Source organism: Cystoisospora suis (assembly GCF_002600585.1).
Source record: "Cystoisospora suis strain Wien I chromosome Unknown contig_433, whole genome shotgun sequence".
Taxonomy (NCBI): Eukaryota; Apicomplexa; class Conoidasida; order Eucoccidiorida; family Sarcocystidae; genus Cystoisospora; species Cystoisospora suis.
In genome coordinates, this window is record NW_027153234.1 from 42,044 (window position 1) to 57,368 (window position 15,325).

General features: G+C 48.0%; 2 protein-coding genes across 2 annotated transcripts; one reads left to right on the forward strand and one right to left on the reverse strand.

The window, feature by feature from the left end:
• Positions 1 to 687: 687 nt before the first annotated feature.
• CSUI_001097 (elongation factor 1-gamma) lies at positions 688 to 6,964 on the forward strand. The gene is made up of 3 exons (XM_068061303.1): positions 688 to 1,433; positions 2,646 to 4,963; positions 5,968 to 6,964. Exons 1-2 carry the CDS (start codon positions 1,296 to 1,298, stop codon positions 3,897 to 3,899), a joined length of 1,392 nt encoding a protein of 463 aa, XP_067926722.1. The 5' UTR covers positions 688 to 1,295; the 3' UTR covers positions 3,900 to 4,963; positions 5,968 to 6,964.
• CSUI_001098 (apical membrane antigen 1 domain-containing protein) lies at positions 5,670 to 13,483 on the reverse strand. Its single transcript, XM_068061304.1, has 5 exons — positions 12,246 to 13,483; positions 9,915 to 11,087; positions 8,853 to 8,964; positions 8,187 to 8,311; positions 5,670 to 7,069 (listed from the first exon to the last, which is right to left on the reverse strand). Exons 1-5 carry the CDS (start codon positions 12,589 to 12,591, stop codon positions 7,005 to 7,007), a joined length of 1,821 nt encoding a protein of 606 aa, XP_067926723.1. The 5' UTR covers positions 12,592 to 13,483; the 3' UTR covers positions 5,670 to 7,004.
• Between the last annotated feature and the right edge of the window lie 1,842 nt (positions 13,484 to 15,325).

Sequence of the window (15,325 nt, forward strand, 5' to 3'; positions counted from 1 at the left end):
GAATATAGAGATGATTCCTTCATTCTTTCACATGTCTTGCTTTCTATGTTGCTCTGTCCGTAGCATCTGTTTCTAGAGAAATTAACGTAGAAAAGAAAAGAAGAAAAGAAGGCACATGAAGAAAGAGAGGGAGAGCCTGGGAGATGAGAAGATGTGGCAGGCCTTGTGAATGAGGTGAGCGGTGGGAGGAATTTGACAGATCAGAAGGAAGAGGACAAGAAATTTCAAGCCGTAGACAGAGAGAAAGAACGAAGGTTGAGTATGTAAGGAAAGAAGAGAGGGACAGTAGCGCAACAGACAAGAAAAAGAGGAGTGAAGACAGAAAGATGGCTGATACAGGGAGAGACAGGAAAGAATGGGAAAAGTCGATTAAGAAGGAGAAGCTCTTACATGAGGAGTAAGAGAGCAACGCAGGAGACGGAACAAAAGCAAAGAAGTTGGAAGAGGAGTGAGAGATGCGGCAAGCAGGTAAGTCAGTAACGATCTTCTGACTGACGCACGAGAGTGTCGGCTGCTAGGTGGAAGAACTTCTTTTCTTTGCTGTAAGACGAGTTACTTTTTCTTCTCTAAGCAGCGGGTGCATGCGGGGAGACGAAAGAACTATTCTCTCTTCTTTCTATTCGAGCTTTACCCTAGTTAGGTCCAGTAACTCCTTAGCCTCTGAACCACGGAGAAACGGAGCGGTGTATGTAGACCAGAAGATCCCCGCTTTTCTCATGGCTGCGCATGTATATTCTTCGATAGGTTATACCGTACCTAGACAGATAGTAAGTCTTTCTGCCTCCCCTGCAACAGAGTCATCGTCTTCGTCTCTCCTTTCTTCTTGCTATGGCTTGTATCTTTCTGAATCATATCGACTAAATTGCACCCGGCCCTCCTCACACCGGTCGCTCTTACCGATGGGTTCCTACTACTCACCCCTCACTCGCCCTTCTGTACTTCTGCTGGGGGGCGCTTTCAAACAACAGGTTATAGCAAACAGATCTTAAGTATCCGCCTCACCATAGTAAAACGGAAGAAAGGTCCAAGGGGACACGAAGATGAAGTTGTGTGGCGTGTAGTCGTGCTGCGGTGTGTCTCTTCAAGCAGTGCGCTTGCAGGGTGAGTGAGAATCGGGTGGCAACAACACTGTCTACAGTACGTTTGTCTCGTTCTTGCCGGCTTATAAACGGAAAAAGAAATCTATAAGCTCTTATCTTTCCTCCACCACCTCTCCCTCCGATCCAGTTCTTGTTGTCACCGTCCGTGTATAGACTGACTCCTCTAGAGGCCTGAAGCGCATAGGAAGGAGGCCTATGTATACACCCGTTGGTCTCTCAGGATCGCCGAGCTGTGACTTTGTTTTTTACTTCGTTCTTTCGTGTTTCTTTCTTATCTTAGTCATCTCTCTTCTCGTTCAGAGAGCCTTACGCTTTTTTCTCTTCAGCAAGATGGTGAGTGTTCTTCTTTTCGAGGAAATCTATTCCTACTCCTCTTGCGACCCTCCACTGCTCTTCATCCCTCTGCTTTTCTTCACCCCACGGCTGCCGCCGCTACTGCTGCTGTTCATGTCCATACATACAGCATATCCTTGACATCTTCGTCACGAGTTTCTCATGGGGTCTTTTAGATATTCTTCACGATGAGTTAACAAGTCTTTTTGAAAAGGTCACGGGAGAGATGAAACAAGGTTCCTCTTTCTTGAGAAGAAGTTCAAGAGAGACTGATTCCTTTTCTTCTTTCACATCCGTTCTAGGATCTGTTTCACGGCCAAAAAGATAGAGATAGTTGAGAAGGGATCAGTCTCCTTCGTGTGAATTCCCCTCTCCGATGTGTTGTCTTCTCTCTTATTGGAGAAGAGAAGAAAGACGACCTCTATGAAATAAGAATCTCCTTGCTTCTTTGCGCTTACATCGACGTCTTGAACTCTTGCCTTCTTCATGAATATGTGAACAATACGGCCTCATACTCAAGTCTCTCATCAAAGTAGAAATGGGTTCTTGTAGTTTAAGCTACAGGATTCGAGATCATCTTTCTCTCCTCTGCACTGTCTCCTCGTTGCCTCATTTCGCCTTTCCCTCTGGTTTGTAGTTCTCTTGATAGAGCTGGAGTCCCCTTGCCATGTATCTTTCTTTCATCTTGGTATTTGTCTCTCTAGCTATTTGTTTGTGTTGCGATGGTCTAAAGAGCCAGGCAGGAAGAGAAAGGGTGGATGATGAAGGGAAGATGGCGAAGAAGTTAGAGTGAAAGGAGAGAAAGAAGAGCCTTTCGAGCCAATAAGACGACTCTCGTTATTGTTGAGTCATACACACACGTCTAGGTTCTTATAGAACGATGGCGAATTTAGTTAGAGAGGAGCAATATTCACATACTACCAACACGTAAATCTCTTGTGCGGATATAAGATTCGTAGCGGCTTCTGGTGCTTCTCTTCACACCTTTGTCGGATCCCTGATCTTTATATTTCTATCTATCTCATCTTTTGACGTCCAAATTTCCGACTTCTGTCCTTCATTCTTCTCTTACGGATTATTCTCTGTGCCCTCCATCCAGTGCGATCACATCTATCATGTAACGTCATATATGGTATTTCTCTGTATACTTTATGTCTATAAGAAGATGATCCGAATGTGTGATGCTGCTGTATGTATGTGTTTTGCGTACAGAAGCTCTTAACACCTAAGGATGATGTGAGGGGTCAGAAGGTTCAGGTAGCTGCGGCGTTCTTGGATCTTCCCCTGCAGACTCCTCCATTTGTTGTGGGGAAAGATGATAAAGAATCGTCTTTCCTCTCCAAGTCTCCCCTAGGAAGATTACCTCTTCTGGAATCTGAATTGGGTGGGGGTGTATGTCTATTTGAGAGTAACGCCATCTGTCGTTTCTTAGCACGTCTACGACCTGATAAGTATCTGTATGGAGAAACACTAGGAGAGCAAGGATATGTTGATATGTGGTTAGACTTCACGACTCTCGAAGTAGAGATTCCTATGTGCTGTTTAGTCCAAGGAGGCAAAGTCGCGGAACGAGCAAAGAGTGATGTCTCTCGGGCTCTGAATGTGATTAATACTCATCTCAAGACCAATACATACATGGTAGGTGAACGTATCACTATAGCCGATCTTTGCCTGGCTACCATTCTGAACTATGGCTTAAAGTCGGGAAAGCTTGCATGCCCCTTCACACAGTTAGAAGCAGGAGAGCTCCGTCACCTCAAACGGTGGTATGAGACCATCTCGAATCAGAAAGCCTTCAAGAAGGTCTTGGGCGGAGGTTCCTGTGAGAAATCTTCATGTGCTGCTGGAGAAGCAGCAGGATCGAAGAAAGGAAAGGGTGGTGGAGCTACAAGCGGTAACGCGGCAACAAGTCAGAAGAAGGAAGGAGGCAAAAAAGATGAAGATGATGACGAAGATGGAGCTAAACCGAAAGCAGCCCCTGTGAAATGTGAACTAGATCTGTTACCCGAGCCGAAGATGGATCTGAATGAATGGAAGCGTGTGTATTCAAATACCAAAGATCTCTATGGCACAGCTATGAAGTGGTTCTGGGAGCATTTAGATCAAGAAGGCTATTCTCTGTGGTATATGAAGTATCAAAAGTTAGAGGGAGAATGTACAGTCGCCTTTGTCACATCAAATCAGCTAGGAGGTTTCATGCAAAGAATCGATCCTGCTTTCCGTAAATACTCTTTTGGTGTCATTGATATTATGGGAGAGAGCGGCGACTTCGATATTGAAGGGGTCTGGCTCTTCCGGGGACAAGATGTCCCTAGCCTGATGAAGGATCATCCTTCTTATGAGTATCATACATGGAAGAAGTTGAGCCCAACAGATGATAAGGATAAGAAGATGGTGAGTGATTTCTGGTGTGCATGCGAAGAAATTGAAGGCCGTCCTATTGCGGATAGCAAGGTCTGGAAATAAACTCGGAACGGAGACAAAAAGGGGAGAGAAGGATACATCGCAAGGGTGATGTGTTTTGGTAGGGGGGCGTTAAAAGAACGACCGATCAAGACGTACTGAGATGATAGAGACATATAGAGAACGGGAGGAGGAAGATGCACTCTGGGTTCCAACAATAGTTCTCCTACTACATGTATTTATACCAGTAGGTTGTAGATATGTGTGTGGATCTTCGTATCCATACACATATGTACGTTTACATGCATGTAGCGTGGTGTGGTACACCGGGGGGAAGGTGAATGGAATGCTAGAGCCACAGGGGGGGCTAATATGGATGGGAATGAAGAATCAGAGGGTGAGGTCCTGGTTAGCTTCCTTCCATGCATGCATTCCATCGAAGGAGCAGGATGTGTGAACGAATCTGCGTGTGCTTCTAGAACTTACTCTCATACTTCCATGTGGAGTGATAACGACGTGAAGAAAGAGAATCATCCATGGACTCGCCATGTAAAGTTGGTGTGACGATGGAGAGCAAAAACTCCATGCTGATGAAGCGTGATAGTGGTCTAGCTGTCTGTGAAGAACGAACTCTCTTTCATCTGGCGTACGTACAGCGAAACTGAGGCTTCACTTCTTCCTTCCTTCGAACTCAATTTTCAAGTGCCGTGTATTTTACCGAGGTCGCCAATCATGTTTCGAATTTCCATACTCAGAAAACCACTTCAAACTTTGTAGATTCTGCCTGTTTGAAAGAAAAGACTCGATCAACCACTACGAAGTCTCCTTTGGTTTCATCGATGTCAGGATGCGTATGATCTACTTTAGCTGATCTACCCAGTGTGAAACATGTCTCCCCTTCCTCACAGATGGCTAGCTAGCTGCTAACGTTTCCGTTGTCCCCGTAGATCACGAGCCTCTCGGGAGCTCCCTCACTCGCTCTTTTCTGTCCTCAGCCACCGGCGGTCTCAGCCATCTGTTTACGCTGAGCGGTGAAGGAAAGAAACGGAAGCTACGTTGTGGCGAAGAAAAGAGAAAGACGAATACTTGGGTACCTACCGCAAACTATCCAACAAATCATCCCTCGAGTATGGCCGCCGGAATACCTCTTCCTGAGCTGCCTTGCGAGTTGTGAGGACTGAATCTCTCCAAGACAGAATCCTTAATACCGGTGTGATGTAGTGAGTGTTTGCTACCTGCCCCTCTATCTGCTCTGTGTGCTGGGTGGTAGACTGACGAGAACATACAACTCGAACAAACGTCTAGATGCTCCATAGATCTGTTAAGACTTTAAACCGGGAGTACCACCTCGGAGAAGATGGAAAGGTCTGGGATACCGCTAAAAGACTAGTCGGAGTGGGTCCCCGAGTTTCGAAGACTGGAGAGATTCTGTTTTATCGCATTGTTAGACAGTCGTTATCTATCCTATCCATCTATCTTATCTTTCCGAGCTATCTTAGCAATCGAGCAGCTTATCTTTATCTGACCTATCTACCCTATCCTACCTGTGCTGTCGCTACGAGTAGCGAGAAAACTCCGCATCAATCATCACTACATTCCTCTCCTGCCACACGTGTGAGAGAGTTTTACTAGGGAAAAAAGAGAGACGTCATTCTTCTCTCCATCTTCCTTCAATTTCAAGCTTTTCCTTTCTCCTTCTGCTGAGTAGCAGTCACTCGTTCGCTCTATCCATTGCACCCAACAGACGAGAGAAAGTCCTCTCTTTTTAAGAAGAGAAAAAAACTCGCAGATGTCCGTTCTTTAATTCAAATCGCAGAGAAAGTTAGACAGAAAAGACGTACGTAAGCAGCGACAGAGATCAAATGAATGAGAAGGATCTCTCTCTCGCACAAGAAGACAGGAAGTTCACTTTCACATAGAATCTTGGAGAGGCTTCCTTCTTCTCTTCCTCAGCGGACTCTTCTTCTCTTCATTCATTGAGTTGGTTTACACCCCGACTTCCCGAGTCAGACTGTCATCCATCTCAATCAATCAAAGTCTTAACAACTTCTTTGCTTATACATATATGCATGCCTCCACTTTCTTCCCTCCTTTCACTCTCTCGTCTCTGTCTCTCTCTGGCATTCTTCAGTCAACTTGCCCGTCCTCACTTCGATGATGTAAAAAAGCTGGTGGTGCTTGAAGTGAAGGATTCCCCGGTGCGGCTGTTCTTCCATCATCTCAAGTCTTGCCTTGGGGAAGGAGAAGGAGAAGAAGAAGTAGATGGATGCAGCGCCATCCTACAAGCGAGCTTCGTTCGTGTTTGGTCGATGCCACTTGGCTGCATTCATTTTTCCCTGGACTTCTTTGGCATGTAACTATATATGGATACACATAGGTCGATAGATAATACACTTGTATCACATAGGTATGCATATCTACACACATACGAAAAAAACGGGAGGAAGAAGAAAGTAAGAGTCAGAAATTCATATCAATGATCGGTTAGCCAAGAGCATCATGCAACTGAACTAAATACCAAAGAAAGAGCTACGAGCACCCCTCATAACATACATGCAGATGGTATAACTACGCCATGATTGAAGATAGATCGAGTGAAGGAAGAATTTTATTTCACCCATTCTCTTTGCTTCGTGGGCCGTCTCGGCAACAGAAAGGGACGAATCGTAAAAAAAGAGTTCTCGTCCAAGGATCCCTTGTTTACCTATGACCTACAATGAATGTGTGCATGCATGCACCTGTGTACATATATATGACTGCCTTGTTTAGCTATAGAGACACAAAGTGTAGCTACATCTACATAGGTCGCGATATAGAGAGCGGCCTGCACTTGTCCGCGGGGTCGCGCTCGCTGCATTGAACAAACCGCACCTTCCCGCGATGGTGGGTGTTGTGTAGAGTACAAGGAGTAGGTGTCTGAGTGGGCTGGTTTAGACATGCATGTAGAGACACGTGTAGCTGCATGATGATAAGCTTCATTGATATGTCGGTATGACTATATGGGGGGTCAGGCGAACAATAGGGATGATCTTCCCTCCGAGGTGGATTATCAGGTGGCCTCGAGTACAGTCAACATGTGTATGTATGCATAATAAGAAGGCGTCGGGCAGTCGATATACTTGAAAGGGAAGATTTTCATTTGAAAACTTTTTAGAAAAGAATCCTTTCTTAAAAATCTTTATCCATCTGGTCTTGATCAAAGAGGACATTGGTTGGATCATCATCTTCAGCCTCTGAACAAGTACACAAGCGGCAGATAGCGACAAACTCATCTGAAAAATAGATTCATGATGTGGAGAAAGTTCGAGTAGACGGTGAAGATCCCTTTCTCGGAGGTTATCAAGCGACGAGGAGGTACGGCAGGTCGAATAACGTTGAGTGACGGTATCTCTTGGCTGAAGGACTTTCTGGTTAAATCAACAGAGCATGCCTCATTTACACTGCATTGTCTGTGCTAATTGATGCCTTGGCTGGGCCTTGTACGATCAAGATATACCGCCCTACTCAGGAGCTACACGCGTCTCTAGATTGATGGTGTCTGTGCCGTCTAGTAGAGCAATGACAATGTGTGTGTTCAGTGACGGCGAGGTTGAGAGAATCTTTAAAACTACATAAAGGTCCCCCTGGCGGACAAACACACCAGACATCTTTTCTTCCCACCACTCCTCTGGATCTATATCTCTACTCCTCTTTCTCCTCGTCTTTTCTCCTCCTTTCCAGAGAACCCGATCCCATCCGGATCTACACTCACGTCGATACAGAGTCCTGCTATACTCTAGACTGGCCTTGACGATGTACCAGTACTAGGTATACGGACTGACGCCCTGTGAGACTCTAGGAGTGAAGGTGCTTACGAAAAAGGCAATGACTTTAGCAGTACCTTGGGTAGTACCAAAGAATACTGCCTCCCGGTACATACAAGCATTGATCAATCCTGTGTATTGAGAGGTACAGTATAAACAGGAGAGAAGCAGCTGAGGGATCGTTGTGGGCCGATCTTTCTCTGGTGACGTTACATCCCCCATCTATCGCACACATCCCCTTCTATATCAGATGGTGGGAGAAGTCTTATATTCGTCGTCGGGAGTCAGTCAGTGCCCCTGGGCTTATCTGACTAACTCCTATGAAACACAGACATCTAGGGTCCATGGATTCATTACTTCTATACAGAGAAGAAGGAGAAGAAAAGTCAGTTCAAGGTGGATGTGGATGAAGACGAGGACGATGAATCCTCAAAATTCGCTCCTCGTGCTCTGAGGAGCGCGTGAACTCCTATCTAGTGGCAAGTGCCTTTTCATCCATGATCTATCTACCTATCTTTAATCTGTCTATCCCTCTCATGACACATACCTCCCCAGAAGGATGGCTCAGCTTCCTGTAGCAGATCTGCTTGAGTTTTACGTGGCTGGACTGCATGCTCCTTGGTCTCATCCTCAATGCGGGGTGGTGCCTCCGGCGGTTCAGGCTTAGCTCGTCTATACACACAGAGGAAAAAAAACCAAAACACACACACCTGCTAAACAGAGGAGCCTTAGGGATCTCCAGCGTTCTAAGCTCTCATCACAGGGAGGGATCCAATATTGGCATCCAGACCAGAAAGATCGTTCTGACTGATGCTGGCAAGTACTCCTGTGTGGATGACTGTATCACCCCCACTCCTCTGAGGGGTGCACACGTTTGTCTGAATACTCCTACTCTCAAAAGAGACGGCGATACTGCTGTTAATGGTAGTTGTCTGCGGGCTCTTACATACAGATAAGAGCACACGACACACGCGTGGGCGCATAAAGAAGAAGACGACGACTTTCTCTAGCTAGTCCGCATGCCTAGGAGACATCCACGGCGGGGCTGGCACTTCTGTTTCTATTGTTGCAAGAGATCTGTCTTTTACAGAGAGAGTTAGCATAGGAAGAAGAGGTAGATGAAAGAAAGAAAGAATGATTCTTTATAAGGTGGAGGTAGCATTTCTATTATTGCACTGGAGAGACCGTAAGTGATGGGTTGAGCTTAACATACCTCCTAGTAAACCAGTAGATAAGTCCAGCAGCAATGAGAACCGCGAGCGCAATACCAGGCCCGGCTACAAGCCATATATTGAATTTGCTTCCCTCGGGCTCGTTCTCAGGGCCTGTTTACGTACACCGACCAAGCGCGTAACATACACACACGTGGAGATTGCTCCCCATCTTTCCTTCACATAAGCAAATTCTTCGTCTCAAATGACATGAGAAAAACGACAGTCAGAAGACACACACCGTTCTACCCTACACACGCGCGTGGCGGGGTAGTGGCCTTTCGTACATTCCAGATACTTCGATGACGCACATTTCAGTATCATACAAAAAGATAACCGCCACGTACGTGCACGTGACTTCCCCAAGAAATGGATTTGCAGAGAACGCATCCAGGGAGATTCGCATCGCCTCAGCCTCAGTGTGTCTCCAGCAGTACATCGCTTTTCAGCATGGCACTCTGTATTCCTCTGTGGCCTTACTCTATGCACACAGTCTTTCAACGTCCACGGATGTTCATGAGAATAAGTGTCTGTAGTGTATAGCCGAGAAACAGATTCCAGCAGTCGTACGGAGACATACTGCCCCACGATGGGTGCTATAAGATACAGAAGGAGGTATGGACACATCACACGAGGAAAAGGAGCAAAGTAACGATAACCCGACGACTCTTTTCGTGTGCCGATCAGTGCGTTATGACAGACCTTCTCCTAAAGTATGTTCCTAGAGTACAATGTACAGCTGTCCACCTCGCTCAAGGTCGTGGGCAACGCACAAATATATATAGAGAGAGAAAGACCGTTTGTATGTACGTATATACATGTAAACAGTGGGGCACACCTACATGCCTATCATTCCACACAAAACAGATGCGCACGAACGGCCCTACGCCTGTGCAGTGTGTGGTCTACGTCTATATTTGGTACGGCTTCTTGAAGCGTTGTCGCTGGCACCGAAGAACTCATCGAAGAGATGGAAGCAGGAAGGGGAGACGTAAGTCGGATTGGGAGATATGTTGTTTTGTATATAGGGACGTAAACAAAAGTCCTTCGTTTTTATCCCGTACCTGGTTTGTTTTGCGGTGTACATTCACAGGAGACGTCGCCTTCAACCCAGTGTTCGTCTACACACTTTTTGCCTTTCGAGGTCCCCGTAGATGATCCTTGCGGACAGGTACAGAGTCCAGCAATCACTGCACCCGGTTTACATGGTGGCATAACAGCATCATTAGGATCTGGACTAGCTAAGCTGACGAAAGCATACTGTCCTCCTGCTTGTGTTAAGCAATTGGGAGCTCCGTCATACATTTCACAGATCTTTCCGTTGACATAGTAGTTCGCCCAGTTGACTCCCACACCACGTGAATGAGGTTGATCACTTCCTGTTGAACCAGCAGGAAAAAGAACTCCAGGGAAGTTTTTGTCGATTTGATCCCATCCTCTACCTTCATCGCCAACATACTTGGTTGGATTATCACTAGGGCTATTCTTAAAGAGCTGTACAGCACAGTCAGCGGCATCTTGTACAGCGATTCTCTTCCGTACGGCAATACGCTGACATTTCTTTCCGTTCCATTGGCCCCAGTGAACGTCTTTGAGACCACCACGAGGACAGGCCGTAGCGTGATCAAGTCGGACATAGGGACTCCCCCACACACGAGTTTTGTATGTGACCTCTTTCTCTGGTTGAAAGCAATACCATGAAAGATTTGGCCCATCATCTCCGCGTTTGCAATAGGTCCCTGCACCTGTCATCTCTTGCATGTTGATGTACAACAGTGTACATAGCTGAGACACCTCATCATACACCATCGAATATCTATATTCTTCTTCCTTTGGCCTCTGTTGACCTGTCTTGGGCGACTCTGCGGCAGAGGTCATACGTGCATAGAAAGCACAATGACCTAAATCATCATTTACATGATCAATAAACTGCTTTGCATAGTCGCTCAGCGTGTCATTCTTCTTCGCTTCAGCAACCAAATTCTTCAATTCCTCCAGTGTCTTGGGACTCGAATTCGGAATAGGAAGACCAAACCCTCCCCCTAGTGGCTTTCTATCTTGCTGTGACTTCGCATAGGGGACGGGTTTAAGATAGTCATTTGGCCAGATGGCTGGATCGCTGGTTGGCTGGAAAGGCTTGATATATTTACCCCACACCGGGCATTGGCCTCCTGGCTCCCTATATGGCTTGTTCTTCAAAGTTTTAGTATTGCCGAGGTCCACATACACTCCAGAGCCTGCATGCAAGAAGAATGTATGTTGCACATCACAAGACAGCGGGGACGGAGACAGAGGCGGTGAAGAAAACAAAGCGTCAAGTAGAAGAACACCTATCTATCATCGCGAAGCTGTCTCGCCTGGTGAGCTACTCTGGGGTTCATAACCGGCTATCTATTACGAAGACGAGAGAGGCGAGGAATAGATAGAACAAAAACGTACAAAGGATGGGCCTTTCCATAAAAACTGGAGAAAGGGAGAGAGCGGAAGCAAGACTCGTCGCAGTCACACGACTCTAGGATAGAATAAGGGCGGGGGCTCTCGATCATCCCCTGCGTGTGTTCTGCCAACCGTAGCTACACTGGGAGGCATGATGACGGCGGACCGCGAAACAGCTCTTAGAGTACGTAAAGAAGACGACACACTTTTGATAGGTTCTTCTTTCACTACGTGTAGATCACTTTTCTACTGTGACAGGACTGCAACGGCAACGCCTGTTCCCCTACTGATACACATCACTGTTCTTCACAGTCTTGGCCGAACTGAAAGACGGCCTTGCAAGTCTGCGTTCGATTCCCATACTTCTATTTCTCTACACGGCAGCAACAAGTGGACAGCCAGACAGACACCTTTACCGTCCGCCTTATGGGTTTGTATGCTGCTGAACTGCCCAGCATCCAGCAGTAGTGACTCCACTCCTATCTGAGAGGTACTTTAGTGGCCCTAGACAAGGTGCAAAACAGTGTGAGGAATCTCGAAGAAAGTGAATATGTACGAAGGCCACGGTTCGACTTATACTGCTTGTGCGTGTACCACGGTGCAGGTACACCAGAAGCCAAAGGTGACGGGTGACAACGCCAACCCGAACTAGGCATTTAGGGTAACCATGTGTAAAGAGAAAAATCGTGCAACTACTCTCAAGAGCAAAGCCTTACACTAAGACGAACAAAGACGGAGATGGGAACTGACTATGCTGTACAAAAAAAGGTGGGGTTTTCTTGCCGGTCCTAACTATGCAAGCAAGCCATCTGCTATGAGCGCGGAGGGCTGATCGAAAGAGACGGTCTGGAGGGATTGACAGCGGTGGATCAGAAGGGGAGGTATCGGAGTGAGCGGGGGGAGAGCAGAGAAGGGGCGACGAACGGGTTACTCCTGAGTCCTTGTAGAGACTGCCTTACCGTGAACAAGAGGGACATTAAACTTCTCCATATACGTCGCCCAGGCGTTGGCGTTGTCTCCTTTGGATGCAGCGCGGTCCGTCTCCAAGGCACCTTGCCTCGCTGTCACACCGAGCTTGAGGCCTCCGACAAAAGTTAGAGCAGACAGAATGATTATGTAACACAACCCTTTGAGACATCGTTTCCCGAAAAAAAATCCGGAAGATACAAAAGGATGCGAGTCACAACGGCGATATTCAAAGTTGTTCTGAGCGTTAGGCTCTCGAGAATCCTTCCGGGGTTCGCCACAGCTCGGGCCGTAGCTGGGGGAGGGCCTATTACCGTCCAAGGAGGTGTGCTTGGACATGGTGGCGGGGCGTCAATCAAGAGACAGCTTCTGCAAAGATCAAATTGCTTCAATATTCACGAGGTCTTCGGTGACAGAGAAAGGCCTGGAGACAAATCATCTCTCTTTGTCACACTGGTTCAACGTCGCGGTGTCGCCAGCAAAAGCGCAGGCCCATCTCAACCTGCAAAGCCGAGCAGCTTGCTGTGTAACTAAGAAGAGGGCAAAAGCTGGACGCAAGGAAAAGACCAAATCCCCCGGGAGCTACAGGGAACGTAAAGTAATCAAGAGCAGGTAGGCAATCTTGGGGGCACAGCGAAGTTAGGCGGCAGCCGACCAATACTGACGCTTAGTAAAGACGCTTACAAAATTGTCGTAGACTTGAAGAGATGAAAGCCCTGATGAAGTTAGAAGCTTTTGGTAACGGAAGACGACAATGGATTCCATTTCGATTGTGGTGAGCTGGATGCTGACGGGGGGGGAAGGCTAACACGACTTCTTTGTCGCTAGTCCACTACCCTTTCGCCGTCCCCATCAGGGCGGCGCGCCCAGCGATATATAGGGGATTACCCCGCTGCACCGAGCTGGGACCGAAACACGTGGAGAATGAAAGCTGATTCAGCAGAAAACTATAATGCCTCAGCACGGTCAGAACAAGACTTGGTAGAAGAGTCGGGAACCTCTGCGATTGGTCCCAACTTGCGATGCTGATTCTTCCTTAGCCGATTCTCCTGGTCCTGCCGCGGAACATGCGTGCCAAACCAGCCAAGTCGCAACCCCGATGAAGGGCCCTGGGTACTTCAGGAATATTGAAGTGCCTCTGCAGCACGAACTCCAGGAAAGCGGAAAACGCATCAGAGAAGGTTATCACGTAGATCACGGACTTTCCATATTCAAGCGTGACCTTTGAAAGAACCTTTCACAAGAAGACGCCTCCCTAACGTCGATCCTGCCGGCCACATCGCTACCCGGCCCCGTCGGGGCACGAGGGCTCGGCAGCAGGTCGAAGCCGCTCCTGGCAAGGGAGGCCCACTGGTGATGGGGGATCTGTCACCAGCATGGCCCGAGATTGCTTTCGTCAAGTTTTCTCTCTTTCTTCTCAGTCTCAGGAACTGCAATCTCGGCGTCGAGGTAGATTTTAGACGGGCATCCGTGCGAAGTTCTGCCGCACCTCATTTTCCTCGGTACGGGCTGGAGAAACGGGCTCCGGTAAATCAAAGGCGTTCACCGCCCCATGCGCTCTTGTTATAATTACGTCTCCTAAGAGAGTAGTGCCGTTCCCAAACACACTGCAGTCCCAAGGGAGAAAGAACCGTCTTTTCATGGTTTCAGACAGACGGCCGCTGGCGCCTTCGGTAGGACAAAGAACCGCCTGCAAGTAGGGCCTGAACGCCTGCAGGCACCGCCTCCGCCCCATGCCCGGACACACTTTCCCGTAACCCCGTCGAACATTCTAAAGGGTACTTCTCCGAGTTGGTTTTCCTAATATGTCGGAGCAGTTTGCCCGGACACAGTCAGCGTTGAAAAGGAGGTGGTTTCTCACAGAGCACAGACTGAAGACTGCGATACCACGACTGCGCCCGCGGACTTCGGCGCTCCCTGGTACTTCGGTCCACAGTACGTGAGGGTTCCACGCGTCCCCGCGCGGGTCCTTCTGCGCTTATAGGCCTTCGCAGATTACAGACAGGTGACGTTCTTCTGAGAAAACTATAGACAGAAACAGTAATAGGCTGCTTGCGAAGCAACCAAAATTGCAGTCCCGCCGGTGTAGCTCAGTCGGTAGAGCGCGAGGCTCTTAACCTCGTGGTCGCGGGTTCGAGCCCCGTCGTCGGCTTCTTTCCTCTACTCATTTTTCTAAGATAGGCAGGCGTTAGTGTTTCGTCGGTATTGCTTTCCTTGGAGGTTACCGGCGCAACACTGAGACGCTCTCTCTCGTTTTGAACGCTCTCTGTGTGGCCGCGGCTCCTGGTTGGAGGGGGTGCCCGTTCAGAAGGAGTGTTATTTGTCACTCTCTACCCAGGAGGAACATCAAACACGCGGCTCCCTCGGATTTCGCGTTTTTTTTCATTATCGCCTATCCAAGAACACTGCAGGCTGACTTTTGCATGCTGTAGACGGGACCCAGGTACCCTCTGGAGAGCTGTACTGCAGGGTCCGCCCCCTTTTCGAAACAGAAAACAAGCATTTTCCCCTCCCGCTGCTCAAGAGGTGCTCTCGTTCCGGAAAATACCACTGATTTCCATGGAAGAGGACACACGCCGGTGACTGTGAGTCGCCAGCAATCTCTACCAACCCGCAGACGACCGCTTCATAGTGTCACGCTTCCAGGTGGACCTCAGGCAAAATGATGAACAGGTTATTTCCGAAGTTAGCGCAGATGCCTCCTGCTTGTAGAACACATGTGGCAGGAGACCGTCCAGTGCGTCCCAGAATCTCTGGTCTACTACAAGCGAACTCAACATCTCCAAACATTCGTTCACAGAAATGCGAAACTCGCGCTTCTGGGAAACAGGTCCGTAGCCCCGACCGGATTCTGAAGACTCCAACTCTCCTAAGCGCGCTTGTCGCTGCGCGGCATGGAGAGAACCGAGGGCTTCCAACCGCGACCTTGTGTACTTCTACATGCACTTCATACATCGAGACAAACAGATAGATCTCCAGCAAGAATGTGCGTAGACATCTCCAAGTTGTATGAAGAGAAGCTGCAGAAGCCCAGAAGATAGAAGATTTCGTGCCGGTGTAGCTCAGTCGGTAG

What these genes read in the sequence shown, in the direction of transcription:
- CSUI_001097 (XM_068061303.1), top strand. Translation starts at nt 1,296, where the DNA reads ATGTATACACCCGTTGGTCTCTCAGGATCGCCGAGCTGTGACTTTGTT. An exon ending in TTTTTCTCTTCAGCAAGATG is followed by an intron (nt 1,434 to 2,645) that starts GTGAGTGTTCTT and finishes TTTTGCGTACAG; the next exon opens with AAGCTCTTAACACCTAAGGA.
- CSUI_001098 (XM_068061304.1), bottom strand. Translation starts at nt 12,591, where the DNA reads ATGTCCAAGCACACCTCCTTGGACGGTAATAGGCCCTCCCCCAGCTAC. An exon ending in TACACCGCAAAACAAACCAG is followed by an intron (nt 8,965 to 9,914) that starts GTACGGGATAAA and finishes GTACGTAAACAG; the next exon opens with GCCCTGAGAACGAGCCCGAG. An exon ending in TGAGCCATCCTTCTGGGGAG is followed by an intron (nt 7,070 to 8,186) that starts GTATGTGTCATG and finishes GTACTTGTTCAG; the next exon opens with AGGCTGAAGATGATGATCCA.